The 15,500-nt window shown below is 39.2% G+C and overlaps 3 protein-coding genes across 6 annotated transcripts; 2 read left to right on the top strand and 1 right to left on the bottom strand.

Annotated features, from left to right (window-relative positions):
- Positions 1–85: 85 nt before the first annotated feature.
- Positions 86–2,940, top strand: mrps7 (mitochondrial ribosomal protein S7). The gene is made up of 5 exons (XM_034089552.1): positions 86–160; positions 1,103–1,294; positions 1,387–1,450; positions 1,537–1,704; positions 2,361–2,940. The coding sequence occupies exons 1-5, from the start codon at positions 117–119 to the stop codon at positions 2,580–2,582; spliced, it is 690 nt and encodes a 229-aa protein (XP_033945443.1). The 5' UTR covers positions 86–116; the 3' UTR covers positions 2,583–2,940.
- On the bottom strand, positions 2,823–7,199 carry LOC117451318 (MIF4G domain-containing protein B-like). 4 transcript variants are annotated; one of them, XM_034089556.1, is made up of 6 exons: positions 7,147–7,199; positions 6,248–6,367; positions 5,965–6,074; positions 5,543–5,698; positions 5,031–5,123; positions 2,823–4,443 (listed from the first exon to the last, which is right to left on the bottom strand). In XM_034089556.1, the coding sequence occupies exons 2-6, from the start codon at positions 6,324–6,326 to the stop codon at positions 4,216–4,218; spliced, it is 666 nt and encodes a 221-aa protein (XP_033945447.1). In that variant the 5' UTR covers positions 6,327–6,367; positions 7,147–7,199; the 3' UTR covers positions 2,823–4,215. The 4 variants fall into 4 exon arrangements, with proteins under 4 accessions (XP_033945447.1, XP_033945446.1, XP_033945444.1 ...); XM_034089555.2 differs by having other exon boundaries at positions 7,116–7,198; XM_034089553.2 differs by having other exon boundaries at positions 7,120–7,198.
- A 316-nt stretch (positions 7,200–7,515) lies between these two features.
- slc25a19 (solute carrier family 25 member 19) lies at positions 7,516–11,392 on the top strand. The gene is made up of 7 exons (XM_034089452.1): positions 7,516–7,642; positions 8,092–8,250; positions 8,443–8,592; positions 8,793–8,963; positions 9,405–9,585; positions 9,675–9,811; positions 10,652–11,392. Exons 2-7 carry the CDS (start codon positions 8,119–8,121, stop codon positions 10,865–10,867), a joined length of 987 nt encoding a protein of 328 aa, XP_033945343.1. The 5' UTR covers positions 7,516–7,642; positions 8,092–8,118; the 3' UTR covers positions 10,868–11,392.
- The last annotated feature ends 4,108 nt before the right edge of the window (positions 11,393–15,500 follow it).

The following is a 15,500-nucleotide window of genomic DNA, read 5'->3' as shown; positions in this document are numbered from 1 at the left end:
TAAATAAAATATCTGCCAAATAAAATAATGATTTGGATTTTAGGCGTTTATTTTTGTAAGGCATCCACAGGAGGTACTAAGCCCGGGGTCCTGATACTGGCACTCACATTTTCAAGATGGCAGCTTCCATCTCAGGATTATTAAAACCTTGGACACCAAGGTAATGATTATTTCATGAAGACACAACCAGTTTACATGTGTTGTTAGCTGTCTATTTTATTTAACTTTGCAATGCAAATGCAATGTTATTTGCATTTCAGAGTCAATGATGTACATAACGTGGTTGAAATAGCGAACTGGCTCTGGTGTTACATGTCTGCTCACACGAATGTTAACTAATATCTCCAAATGTTGATCTGCTTTTTTACTCACTGAGGTGTTAATTTACTCTTTTAAATTATTGATAATTCCATCACCCGATAACAAATTGGAGAAAAAAACTATTATTTTCATCATTGAATATTTTTCAGTATATGTAATCGTTCATCTATACAATTATACTAACAGCTAAATACTAAGGTTACATTTTTACATTTATAAAAAAAATCCGAAAGTAAAAAGTCCGAAGTTGTCAATGATATACAAATCGGAAAAGCAGCAAAAAGGAATTAATAAACTAATGTTCTGTTGATCAACTAATTATCTCAGAAGTTGTTATGAAATTGTATTTGATTAATAATAAACAATTAAATATAAACAATTAAATATGTAAAATTCAATCAATTAGAACTACAACTTACTTCTTTTTCAATTTAAAAGTATTTCTTATCAATGAATATATTTCAAGTGTGTTCTCCAAATGCCAAACATATGGTAAAAATCAGCTCAAAAATGATTCAAATGACCTGCGCTTTCCGAAAGCAACAGTCCAAATCTTAAATACAGTGAATATACTCACATTTAAAACAACAAGAAAACCATCAAATGTCTTAATTTGACAGCCAGTGACACTATCTTTGACACTTGCAGAATTGTTGAACAACTCATCAATTAAATGTTTCAGTTTCAGTGCTGATTTTTATTTGGATCCTCTGTCCTTACACCCACACAATCTGTGATGTATTTGTCAAAGGTTTTTCTTTCTTGTGTCCTTTGTTTTCAGAGTGTTCCTGGTGAGATGGAGCAGATACAACCCTTACTATCTTGAGCCGGAGGTCAGGAAGGAGGCCTACATCAAACCAGAGGCAGAGCTGAGCGCCGAGGAGAAGGAGCAGCGGGAACTCAAAGCACTGCGACCCATCAAGGCAGCGACCAATGATGTCACCAGCTCTGTGTTCAGCGACCCCGTCATCAGGTACCACAGACAGATCTTTCTGCTCTCTTTTATGTGATAAAGTCAGAGCTGAGAATTCATGACAGGTCATCACTTTTGTGTTTTCTTTCCAGTAAATTCGTCGGCATGATGATGTTAGATGGAAACAAGATTTTGGCCAATGAGATCATATCAAAGGTATGAAAGCTAGCAAAGTGGAGCTCAATGATCTGCTGTTGGTTTTATAGCATACGATTTACATTAATGTATCTGTCTGCTTCCAGACGCTGGAGAACATTAAGAGGAAACAGGTGGATAAATACCACAAAGCTCCTGAGGGGAAGAAGGAAGAAATCGAGTGTAACCCCTACGCCATTTTTCACCAGGCTCTGGAGAATTGTAAGCCTGTCGTTGGGCTGGCCAGCATTCAGAAAGGCGGGAAGTTCTACCAGGTGAGTGATGAAGCTGATCATCATCATCATTTACATACAATACTCAGGGGTACTGAGAACATCTGCTCTCATGGAAGGAGCTTATTTAATCTTTCTGCACAAGTCAAACTATTACAAAATATATTTTCACTGCTGCCTTTTGAGGTGAGTAAACAAAAAAACAAAACAAATGTATTACAAACATGTCATCTATGAATTGTAACTATCATATCTGCGATACAGTTTCACAACCTAATGGTTATACTTCAGTGCTTCTCAAACTGTTTCATACCAAGGACCACTTAACCAATAAAAAAACACTCGCGGACCACCTAACTCCACAAATATCCCAAATCACATCGTTTTTCTAGAACAGATTACAAATCGCCTGAAAATGGTACAAACAAGTGGCAACATGTGTGATGAAGGTGTTACGCTGGGCTATATCATACAATTGAAAGTCAAACTTAAGCTCGCTCCATTGCGGAGATATTCCCGCGAGAGTGCGCAAAACTTTAATGTATTAACTTATTTAAAATGTGAAATTGTACCAATATACGCACGGAACACTAGGGGGCGCTCACGGACCCCACTTTGAGAAGCACTGTTATACTCTTTTGTGCTAAAGTCAATTAGGTCAAATATCCAAGATGTTTAACTATAATCTTTGTATCTAGGTGCCAATCCCTCTTTCTGATGATCGGCGTCGCCACCTTGCCATGAAATGGATAATCACAGAGTGCAGGGAAAACAAACACAGACGCACGCTCATGTATGAAAAACTGTCCCAGGAGCTGCTGGCGGCGTCCGTGAGGGAGGGGAACGTCATCAAGAAGAAGCTGGAGATGCACAAGATGGCCGAGGCCAACAGAGCCTACGCTCACTACCGCTGGGCTTAGAAAGGAGCCTTAAAGACTGCAACGTTTATTCAGACTGAGACTGGACACACGTGCGGAGGATTCAGTGACACATCATGTAGATTCTGTAAATAGTGAACAACGTGAAAATCCTTTGGTAAAGAAGTGCTGTAAGAAAAACAGTGCAGTATAAAGGGGAACATGGAAACAACTTTTGTATTGAGAAGTGGAATTGTGTACAATGGTGCTCTGTTGTACTGTTAATTAACACAAAACACACAATTAAGGAAAACTTCAAGATTTATTTGAACAAATAACTTTAAATGTACAACCCAGCCATCAAACATGGGATTGAGTAATGTAAAAATGTTGTAACAGCGTAATAAAATGTATCAACAGATATTGCAGTCAGTAATGTTCCCCGTCGTTACGGGACAAGTTATTCCTAATTTACAATTTTACATCATTAAACATTTCTTTGCCCGAAATGGAAGCTGCCAATTTGAAAAATAAAGTACAAAAATGTCCAAAATATTGACCATAGATGGGCTTTTACATTCTTCTCCAACATTGAATATTCTTAAATTGTATGCCAATCTTATATTAAGCTTTCGTTATTTACACATAATTACAGGTAGAGGTTTTTCAAAGAGATGTAACATTTGGGCCATGAGTGAGTTTTGTCTTCCTCTCCCTAAAGCTGTCTCTTAGTTTCAACAAAGATACAATTAAATTAAATAAAGTACATTTAAATTAGCCCTGACAGCTGATCAAGTAATTAGAATGCAATATGACCTTTATGTTTGAAAATGGGTCCTTCAGCATAATGAATACTTTTACTTTAAGGTGGTTTTGCTCGTTTTATTTTTAGGGCATGATCAAAGTACTTCCTTCACCACGGTCCTCGGATGAAGAGCTTTGGCTTTGTCCAGAGGTTTGGATGAAGCTGCACTGCTGTATTGGCACAAGTCGTTTTACAACTAAAGCTTCTGAATCCAGAAATGAATGTCTGATTGATTTATCTGTAGAAACAGTTTCAATTTAAACTGAGCAATCTCTTGGTATTTAATACACAAGTTCAGCTGTAACAAAATAAAGAACAGAAGTGACTTAAGACTCAACGCTTCATCTAAAAATGTCCTCACTGAATGAGGCAGTAACAGTAGTCCTACAGACACATTAGGTTGAAAAATCCTCAGAACTGCATTTCAAACCATTACTAAAATATAAATTCTACACTAAAAAATATTCAACTGTATTTAAAAATATTGATTTTCACTTACATTTGGTCACAACAACAAACTGTAAAGCAAAAACCAAGTCAGCCTACATCTGACTGGAATGTCAAGTCCTTTGGATTTGGTAAAAACGGTGGACTTTGAACAGGAATGCAAGATCAATAAAAAAAACATTTAAAAAAATGCTCAAACCTTAAAACAAAGTGAACCTGAATGTGACTAAACCTCGTAACTTAACGTCAACGCCTTCTGAACTATTGCACATTCCACCTCCACGGCAACATGTCTCGGAAAAAGGATTGAACGCAGGGAACAATCCAGCAAAAATAAAAAGGTATTCTTACACTTTGATCCGCCTTCTTACCAACAAAACGGCTGTTCTTCATGAATCTGCTGGTTTAATGATCAGTGTTGACTGAGGACAGGTATCCGGGGTCCTAGTCAGCGATCTCACTGTAGTAGTACTTGTGAGCGGTGCCGCTGAGCACCCACCCCCCCGCCCTGAACTCCAGGATCTCCAGCAGCAGCAGGCGGGCCATGGAGGTGAGCCCCTCCTGCAGCAGGAAGCCGTCCCGTAGCAGGTAGAACAGCTCGTTCATCCGCGGGCCGTTCACCTTCTCCAGCTGCTCCCCGATGCGGTGCAGCTGCAGCACCAGGCAGTCCACCTGCAGGGGGGGGGGGGGGAGGTCAGTGACTTATCTGGAGAGAAAGACGCCCTCGAGAGGAATGTTTCTAAATGTATTCCATCTCAAAACGTTTGTGACACATGACATCTTTTGCATGTTTCTGTCCCTGGAGAAAGATCCCTCCTCATTCGTTCTTTCAGTGTTTATTTTCATCCCCCCAAATTAAAAGGGTTTGTTTAGAAACGTCTTCCTATAACCAAGCGAGGGTCCAAAAGACAGAGGGTTTTGTGAACTGTACAGATTCTAAAGCTCCCTGACCCTGGGGTAGTTTTTTATATTGCTATATACATAAATAATCTACTGGACTTTTGATCGTTTTAAAAGCTGGCTGTCAAATGTTTATACTTTGATGTATTACAGTGGCAAACTATATTTATTCAAACTAGTGCAGTTTTTCTCAACTTTTCTGTGTCAAGGAGCCGATCTTATTACCAATTTAGGTCACAGACCCCCATTTGATCAGATTTTGCCTCAGAATGAAAATATAGTTTTAAGTTAACAGAAAAAATCTTAACTATTTAAATATATAAAACTAAAAGTTGAAATAACTTCAGATTCTTCCTCACCTCCTCCTCATTCATAAGAGCATCTGGTTGGGACAGTCTGATCAGACAGTCGTACACAGGATGGACCAGAGCCACCATCGGCATGTTGTTCACCTGGATGTCAGTAGAGGTAAAAGTTTAAGTTCTCTTTTTCAAGGTAATATTGTTGAGTTCTTCAAAATAACTTCTCTTTCACACAAGTGAAAAACAAGCAGTGTGAGTGAAACCATAAAAAGGTGACCTGTGTGAAATGACAATAGCCATTATCAAGGAAGAAACCTGAGTCTCTGTGAAGTGGAGCAACACCTTCAAGGCTCACCACTGACATATTAAACACTTCTATTACTGCATGTCCAAGCAAGAGGAGCAACAGGATAAGCACATGTAGCTTGTTTTACATCTGATACATAAAGCACAAGAAGTAATCAAAGATATCCGATGCTATGATCTGTACATATTCATTAATGCCACACTATCATCGAGTTTAAGACAATATGTCAACATGATGAAGTTTGACATTCCTTCCAACTTACTTTGAGGTAGTCGAAGATGTTACAGATGAACGTGACTAAGCACACCCACTCCTGCAGCGAGTGCGCCCTGGTCTCCTCGCGGCTCTTGAACTCCTGTTGCAGGCGGTTCAACAAGCTCCTTCTGAACACGTTTCCGTTGTTCTGATTGGCCTCGGCCTGCACCAAAAGGGACCCGAGAGAAAGGACAGATAGTAGGTGAAGAATGGACAAAAAGTCAGGAACCAAAGCGGTGTAGGTAAACTGGCTTAAGCCTCCTGTTGCTGCAGTGTAAACTACCAGTTAGGCATTAATAAGGTAAGAGGATTAACAATCAATCAGATGTTTAAGCCCTGCTCTGGTTCCTTAAATCCCTCTGTCTCACTGGTGCTCAGTGTCTTGATCAAAGAAACAAATGAAGACAACAGACTGTAAACAGTATGGACCTGCACAATGGTGAAGCAGATGCGCCCGGCTTCTTTGCTGAAAACCTGGTCCTTCAAAGACTGATCCACGAGGATATCAGAAACCTTCTCTAGGTTCACAGAACTTGGATCTGAAAGAAACCAAAAGATATACATTTTAAATGTCTTTTATTTGACACAGTGAATATTGATTAGGTGTCAACACAATGCTAATGCAGGAAAAGTTATGGCAATGATTAAAGATGTTTGCAATATTGAACTGATGTAGACATTTTTTAAGTTAGTAATAAGAGGACATGCTAACCTTTCAAGGCTGTTTTCAGCAACATCTGTGTATCCATGTCTAAAGACTGGATCCTGTATTCTTCAGCAGAGTTCTCCATTGTAAATGGTGGCACCCAAAGTCCACCTGAGAGCTGTAACTCTGTAAAAATACATCAGGAAATACCCGTTATTAAAACATTTTATACGGGTTTAACATTTCTATTTGTTGTTTTCAAAAGAAATGCATGGTTTTCACACATAATAAACGTTGTCCTCCAATACTGTGGGCACAACATGCATTACAGACAAAGACTGCAGAACAATTTGAGGGACAACAATAACCGCGAAATCCTGTACTGTCATCAAACCGGCTGCAGCCCCCACAGCTCATTCACTGAGGCACAGCAGGGATTACATGCACAAACTCGGGTCACACAACAGGTCACCAATACCCTTAAACAACATATTTAACTCAATAACAAAGTCCTCTTTTAAACTGTGAGGTATTAATACCATACATTATCCACGTGTCATTCACAGGTAACTTTGGCTAGTGTTGCATGTAAATTAACATTAGCTAAACGCCAATTTGGGTAATGAAACTTGGGTTTATCGATATGATACCGATAGTAAATGCAGCATTAACACAGTTTTGCTGACTTGTTGTAATCTCATTCATTTCCAAATAGTGTTAAATAATATTAAACTGGTTAGTTTGTGTCCTTTTGTCGAAATGCAGAGACACATCGTTTATGTTAAGACGAGTTAGCGTCAAGTTACTTAACCTACATTTACGTTGCACCCACCCGCCAGAGGAAAGAAACCGGTTATCGTTAACTACAAATCAAGAAGACAGAAATGCCGCATCAATTGCTTACATTAAAAAAAATAACATGTTTATAAATTACCTACAATTGACGCCAATTCTTTGCATCTAACCTGGTCATAGCACTTCGGTAGATGTTCCTCAACGCAGCCTCACAAAGATTAAGTATCACGACAAGAGAAGTGCCTGCCTCCCTTCCCCTCGCCAGAAAAAAACCGCAAACACAGAATGAACGTGGTAGATGTGTGTCTGTTTATTTAAAACAGTAACACCCCTATTGTGTAGGCAAGGTGCTTGTTCTGCGTAATTTGAATATTTTATTTTAAACATTTTCATTGTAAATGCTATTATATCTGCCTTCAAGTTCACGCTAATGGAATCATGAATTCATGGGTTCATCTGGTGGTTTATGCAGGCACATCTTGTTTAAGGTAGGCAGTCACTCATCTTGTTGCGATAATTCATCTTTGAAAGGTGGAGTCGTCTGTATCCTGACCCGGAAGTAATGCTAGCAGTGGCGTGAAATAGGAACTGTGTTCGAGCCATATTAATGTTTGACAGTTCAGAACTGTAGCGGTAGATGTATCCATGAAGGAGTTTTACTGAAAGGTAAGTGTCTGTCTGCATTTCTCACCACTGGAGCGCTCTACAAAGTGAAGAGCTGCTCAGTTGTTGTTAGCTTAACTTAGCTAGCCCCAAGGTCCCACTGCATGTCCTCTACATGCTGCCACTATATTTTCCTCATTGATGCATGATGTTCAGAGATTTATTTTATAGTCATGACAGCTTGATTTTCTTTAGATATTGTTTTTTTTAAAACGATAGTTTAGGTTTGACCACAGTATCTAAAAAGTCCATCAAGAAATATGTGCCACAGACTTCTGCTCAAACTCCTAATAGCAATATGAAATGACCAAGTTCTTCATCTTGTGTTATGTTTATAGTCTTTTTAATTACAAGACACCACACTATCAATACGAACCAGATCCATAGATGCTTTAAACAATCAAGACATCAATGAAGACAGTTTTGAATAATTCAGATTTCTCTGTCTGCAGTGTTAGCTGGAATCTGACAGTGGAGACATGGTGGGCTACGACCCCCGGGCTCAGGGCTCAGCTCTCTCCCCAGAGGAGGCCGCCCTGGCTGGGTCAGCTGCTGGGATGGTCACACGGGCCCTCATCAGCCCCTTGGACGTGCTCAAGATCAGATTTCAGGTAATGATCTGTACATGTACAACCAGGTGCTGACAGAAAAGACCTCGGTGATGATGAAGATATTTAAATCATAGAAAATACAGGCTGTATACTAGCTCTTTATCTTCTTCGCATTACATTTCAGTAGCTGAGCGATCATGGAAAATAAAGTTGTGAAAATGTGTTTTTTAATCCCTATTTCTTTCCCCACAGCTTCAGATTGAGCATGTGTCTTCCCCCAAGGGGAAGTACCAGGGATTATTTCAAGCAACCCGCTGCATTTACTCAGAGGAGGGGGTCTCTGCGTTCTGGAAGGGCCACGTCCCTGCTCAGCTCCTCTCCATCTGCTTCGGAGCCGTGCAGGTAAATCAAATCAAGTTTTATTTATATAGCACATTTATAAACGATTTTTGGTCGAGCCAAAGTGCTGTACATATAATAAAAATAGCCTACAGTAGAGACACTTTACAGCAAATACAGGTAGAGACTGTGAACCTTTGCAAACTATCTTTATCACATGATTTCCTGTTTCCAAACAAACTATTTTATTTATGTGTTTGCAGTTTGCCAGTTTTGAGCTTCTGACGGAGGCGGTCCACAACTCGACGCTGTATGACAGCCAGACGGCAGGAGTTCACTTCCTGTGCGGGGGTCTTGCTGCCTGCTCTGCCACAGTGGTCTGCCAGCCTCTGGACATACTGCGCACACGCTTTGCAGCTCAGGGACAAACCAAGGTGGGACTTTAAACTGCTGATGTACATGTAACTAGATCAGCATGTAGCTATGGAAAATCTGACAGAGAATAATCCAATAGACTGTGAATTCACGGCCTCAGAAACTGACCTAGAGAGTATTTAATGGCCTAGTTTTAATTAACCAAAGCATTTAATATATTCTCTTGCTCCTATTCCCCTTCTAGGTCTGAATACTATATTGTTTTATAATCGTCATTGCAAGGTGAATTAACTATAATCACATTGTGAGAAAATGCAATACTAATTTTCAACATTTGGAAGTTAAATAAAATAAGTGATATTGACAATATCATAAGGAACTATTGCAAGTTACTTCTGTGAATTACTTAAACAAAAAGGATAAAGCTGGTGCCCCATTGGCCAGTATTTAGCTGGTGGACCCTGCAGACCTTCATTGTCATGCTTCATCTGTCTTCTCAGGTGTACAGGAACCTGCGTCACGCTGTGTTCACCATGTGGCGCTCAGAGGGAGTGCTGTCATTTTACCGCGGACTATCTCCCACACTGCTGGCGGTGTTTCCGTACGCAGGGCTGCAGTTCTTCTTCTACAATGTCTTTAAGAAACAGTTGCCTCCTCCAATCACAGCTGGCGACTCAGCAGGTCAGTGGAGATAATGGCATGTATCACACCACATTACACCACATTCATCAAATGCTCACAGCCTGAATTTGATAACGTTTACCTCCAAGGGAAGGGACTCCTGGGAAGCCTGGTCTGTGGGAGTGGAGCTGGAATGATCAGCAAAACCCTCACATACCCATTTGACCTCTTCAAGAAGAGACTGCAGGTGGGCGGCTTCGAAGCAGCCAGAGCGCACTTTGGACAGGTAAGCTCTTCTGCTGCAGGTTTGAGGAAACAGGGTTTTTATTGTAAAAGAAAACTGAGTCCAAAATGTAAATAGCTGTACATTTTTTTAATTTCTTTTAAAACAATACCCAAAGAAGTCACGGGAAAAAAAACTTGCCGGGTTAAGAAAAAAAAACACTTGGTTTCACCCTGTGTTGCATAATGACAATACATGGTCTTCGGGTCCTTGAAAAACGAAATCACAATAATTGTAAATTAATTTCAGTTTTGGCTATCATTTATATTTCTTCCAAAGAAAAGGAGACTGCATAATTCCCGTATACTTTCATGACATTGAACCACAGAAACTGAACTGACTCGGCGTTCCAGCGGGAGGGCGCTATGTCGCAATTGCTTCACAATTTAACCCCAGTGTTGCATTCTCGTTTTGCAGAATTAAAGAACAAGAACATCATTTAAGTAATGTAGTTCAGCACAGGTCCAATATGACCCAGCGGGGGTCGGGATGCAGGTGACAACTTTCTTAATAGTTAAATAGTGAAAGTAGAGTGCTCAAGTTCATTCCCAAATCAGAAAATGTAAACATAAGGCTGCACAGTTCGGCAACAACGTATTTAGCATATAATAGCTGCATAGTTCACCTGTTCCTAACAAAAACACACCAAAACTGTGGCCCATTGTATAAACTGACGCTAGATTAAAACACTCTTTGAAAACCAACTAAAACTAAACTATAATGACATTGAAAAGTCAAATCTAAACAATATCCAAGCACTCAATTAAAATTCAAAACCATTACCTAGATTTGAGGTACATATTTGGGGTCTGATTTGTATTGTGTCATGTCCCTCCCGTGCAGGTGCGCAGTTACAGGGGCCTGGTGGACTGCGCGGTGCAAATAGCCAAAGATGAGGGTGTCCGAGGCTTCTTCAAAGGCCTCTCTCCGAGCCTGGTGAAGGCCGCGCTGTCTACAGGCTTCACCTTTTTCTGGTATGAAGTTTTCCTTATCGCCATGCACAGCCTCAAGCAGAGACAGAGAACAAACGGCTCCCCCAGAGGCCTCGAGGAAAGATAGTGACAGGGGAGACGGCTCAATTCCGCACATCAGAAAAACACTGCTACCTTCTTCATTCTCACTTCAAATATTTATTAACTGAGTCGGTTTTCAGTGGTGGTTTGCATCTCATTTATTTATTTCTGTGCTGTCATTACACCGTGGGATGTACAAACATTGTTTTTTTATGTATGTATTTCATATTTGACAGGGTTTCTGAGGGGTATGCACGCTTGCTTTTAGATATATATATATCGTTATAACATTTTCTTGTCAAAGTGCTGATTTTAAGCTCTCATTCATAACTCTGCCATTGTTGACATTTTAATGACGTTAACTCATTACATTGCAAATGGGTTGTTCACCAACATTTGTTTTGATATGTGTAATATTTATTTCATTATGCACTGTGTTAAGCAGACACCCTGTGCACTGCTAATCAAGAGTTCAGTTTGTTTGTCCTGCTGAGTTAAACTCCTCAACGTTATTATCTCTGTATGTCTGTCCAGAATTATTTTTCTAATTAAAGTTTTTCATAAAATCTGAGCAGTCTGTTTGTTGACAAGAATGAATGTGTGAATCACTGATGACAGCCCATGGATCATACTGCCGTGTGTGCTTACCAGACAAACTATATAAGATAAGATGGACCTTTATCAATCCCCGTGGGGAAATTCAGTAGTTTAACAGCAACAGGGTAATAATGAAAAACAGGACAGCACAGATTCATAAAATTAAGGATAAAACTAAATATATATACCATATAACGGGCCTGGACTTAATCACAGAACTACATTAACACTTGTTTTAAAATCCTTTCTCATTGGATAAACATTACATTTGTAAAATATAATCATACTGTAGCTATTTGTTTAGGAATTGAACCTTAAAGGTGGGGTAGGTACGTTTGAGAAACCGGCTCGAGAAACACTTTTTGTTATATTCCATGGAATGCTCTTAACATCCCGATAGCAATGAATATCTGAAGTGCTTTGACAAAAAAATCCATAAAAAAACGTCATCTGTGGAAGCCGTAGTACTGTAAAAAGCACGACCAATCATTTTAGCCGGCCCGACTAAAATAACTGGATGGCCTACCCATAGATATATGGGCCTACCTGGCTGTCAGCCTTCCATCTGTGCACAAACTTATCTCGTGCCCTCATTGGTCACGTGCGCGTTTGTGTGTGTTGGAGGAGGGGCTCTGTAAGGAAGTGGCAGATTTTTTCCGGTTGTGTATTTATGGTATTTTCAAATTCTAGCGCTCTCGAGCTGGTTTCTCCAAAATTACCTACCCCACCTTTAAGTGCAGGACTTTCATTTAGCAAATACAAAATGTTCTTCCGATGTTTGTAGTTATAAAATCAGTACAAAACAGATATTGAAGGGTTGACACTTGCTGCCTAGATGTTTGATAAATAATCCAACCCAGTCTCACGGCATTTCGTGTTCACCAACGCGATTTTGAATCTATTGATTCGTGTTCACCAACAGGATTTCCCCCTTTTTTCGTGTTGCACAGCACGGTTTTAAAAGCGATGTATTTCTACTGGTAATGTGTTTCGTGCCTGCAGCACTTCTTTTTCTCCGGTCGGGTCGTGGAAGACCAGAAGCTGTGTGGTTCATAAAAACATGTTCTTACTCAATATCAAGCCACATGCTTTTATTTTAAATCGTATAATTTCGGACTTTTGTGAGGAAAATAAATGGGGCTCAGAGCCTCAGGATACTGAAATCTGTATTTTTAAATCTGTTTTAAACGTTTTCGTTTTTCCCACAATTAGAAGTTGCCAGTATTAAACACATTGGTGTTATCAAATGTAAAACATATAATTAATAAATGGGTGAGAATCGCTTGTGTCCATAATGCGCAGCATTAATATATACCCACATGACAGCTCATTGTTACTTTGTAATTCTACTGCACTACAATTCAGAGGTTAACCGGGTATTTTTACTCCACTACATTTATTTGAGTTACTTTGCAGATTCTGATTAATGATGAGAAATATAAACAACCCTTAAATCAGACTTTAGTTACACCTGAGTAAAATTCAGGGAAGATGATTGTCAAGTGCCAACAATCAGGAGAGATATTTGATAGTTGGTGCTTGAGAAGACTAAACATTTATCTGCAGATCCCTATAAAGTATATTCATTACTCGTTATTCTCTACTAATAGTTAATTAAAGACTGTATATTATGGCTATTTTGCACATTCCTTTCAAGATTTCAAGATTTTCAAAGGTGTATTGACATATCATACACAATTACGGTGTAGTTATGCAATGAATGAAAAACTTGGGTCACAGGTTCCTCAACAGTGCATTACAAGACATCTATCAATATGTGTGTACATCCACCATTAAACTGTCATATTCTGCACATTTCTTATTCTATACATACATAAGAGTATAATTCATATGTGTAATATCAGTTAAAATAAGTGCTTCAACGTAGTTAACATTGCAGGAAAGCAATATATTAGACGTTAAGTACTTTGTCAGGCTTAATATGTATGTGTAGATAGATACCCCCAACGTTCTTTTCTTATTTAAAAGAAGACCTTAATCTGTTATTTAATGTTTAAATAAAGGTTAATTCGTGTTTCTGTTTTGCACCTCCTCCTATTAATATCTTTGTACATCCTGCACTAAACTGTTTTATTGTAGAGATCACTTACAGTATCTTCTTGATTTTTTATATTCTATATTTCTATCACAAACCTTCTACTTTCCCCCTATGAAAGTATGTACTCTTAATATTTTTTTAATCAAATATAACACATAAAAACAATAATTCAATAACGTGCTTTAACCACTAGGCGGTGCACACAAGGTACACACAGCCATAATAACTTTGTATTATTAGTGTAGGACACTTATGTACAACATCTGAAGATGTGTAGTTTTATTCATGCTTTCACATCATTTTACAGCATATTGCTATACTATTTCAGACTCAGTATTTACACTCTTATATTCAAAGAAAATCAGTAATATCTTTAAAAACTACAAGTCCTTTTATATCAGCTGTGCACCATTATGGTGTAAATATAACCTATCTACAAATTATATCAAATGTAAAAGTCAGCCGAATTAGTGTTGATACTGCAAGGAGACGTATTGTGTGAAGAGAAATTGAAGATGTTGTTGTTGATATATTTATGAACCACGTCAAGTATTCAGTTTTGGCGGCATTTCTTCAGTTTTTCCAAAGGTCTTCTCATCAGGGCTCTATAAATAAAGAACTACGGCAGATCTGTGATATACAATGCAGCCGAACCGTGTATTACAATGCCGTTATGTGATGACTTTCAAAGAGAAAAGCAAGAACACTCGGAATTAAGTATTATTTTATTCTTTTAAAATGTTTTCCGGATTTCATATAATATAAACAACATATCCCAGCATGCATTGCAGCTAAAACATCCAATCAGCAAGCTTAAACCATAGCTGAGGATTTTGGGTAATCGCTCGAAATGCCTACGTCTGTTTCCATCCATCCATCCATCTTCTCCCGCTTATCCGTGGTCGGGTCGCGGGGGTAGCAGTTCCAGCAGAGAGCCCCAAACTTTCTTTTCCCTGGCGACATCAACCAGCTCTGACTGGGGGATCCCAAGGCGCTCCCAGGCCAGCGAAGAGATATAATCCCTCCACCTGGTCCTAGGTCTACCCCTTGGTCTCTCCCCAGCTGGACGTGCCTGGAACACCTCCCTAGGCAGGCGCCCAGGTGGCATCCTAACTAGGTGCCCGAACCACCTCAACTGGCTTCTTTCGACGCGAAGGAGGAGCAGTTCAACTCCGAGTCCCTCCCTGATGACCGAACTTCTCACCTTATCTCTAAGGGAGACACCAGCCACCCGGCGGAGGAAACCCATCTCTGCCGCTTGTATCCGCGATCTCGTTCTTTAGGTCATGACGTCTGTTTCCGGTTATTTTTATTTTGAAATTCAGTTCCTGACGGACGCCAAAAAAGCCCGAGATTATGGAATTAAACCAATAAATAAAAGCAAGGATAATTGTGTGTTATTGGTGAGTAAATAACAGTGTGTTATTTTGAAAAGAATAACAAATTAGAAGGAAAAAAAGATTTAAAAAATACAGATTTCAGTATTCTGAGGCTCTGAGACCCATTTATTTTCCTCACAGACGGCAACAAAAGTCCGAAATTATACGATTTAAAATAAAAGCAATAATTGTGGCTTGATATTGAGTAAGAACATGTTTTTATGAACCACACAGCTTCCGGTCTTCAGATGTGCTGCAGGCACGAAACACATTACCAGTAGGCCTATTCATTGCTTTTAAAATCGTGCTGTGCAACACGAAAAAAAGGGGGAAATCGTGTTGGTGAACACGAATCAATAGATTAAAAAAATCGTGTTGGTGAACACGAAATGCCATGAGACTGGGTTGAATAATCATCAGTAATGTGGATTTAATTAATGTTAATGCTATGTTAGGTACAACAGTTCAGAAAGTGAGACAACAAGCAAGAAAATAAAATGTGTGGAAGATATTTGGTTTATGTCCCATGAGCACTTTGATTGTTAACACCTTTGGCTTCTGACTAACTTCAGGTTATGAATGTGTGTATAGTGGTTATTTTTTTATTTGCAAATAAAGGGTAATAATGACTCCCCACACGATGA

This window comes from Pseudochaenichthys georgianus, chromosome 8, assembly GCF_902827115.2.
Source record: "Pseudochaenichthys georgianus chromosome 8, fPseGeo1.2, whole genome shotgun sequence".
Lineage (NCBI taxonomy): Eukaryota > Metazoa > Chordata > Actinopteri > Perciformes > Channichthyidae > Pseudochaenichthys > Pseudochaenichthys georgianus.
The sequence above is the reverse complement of the archived record's forward strand: the minus strand, read 5'-3'. Positions and strand labels throughout refer to the sequence as shown.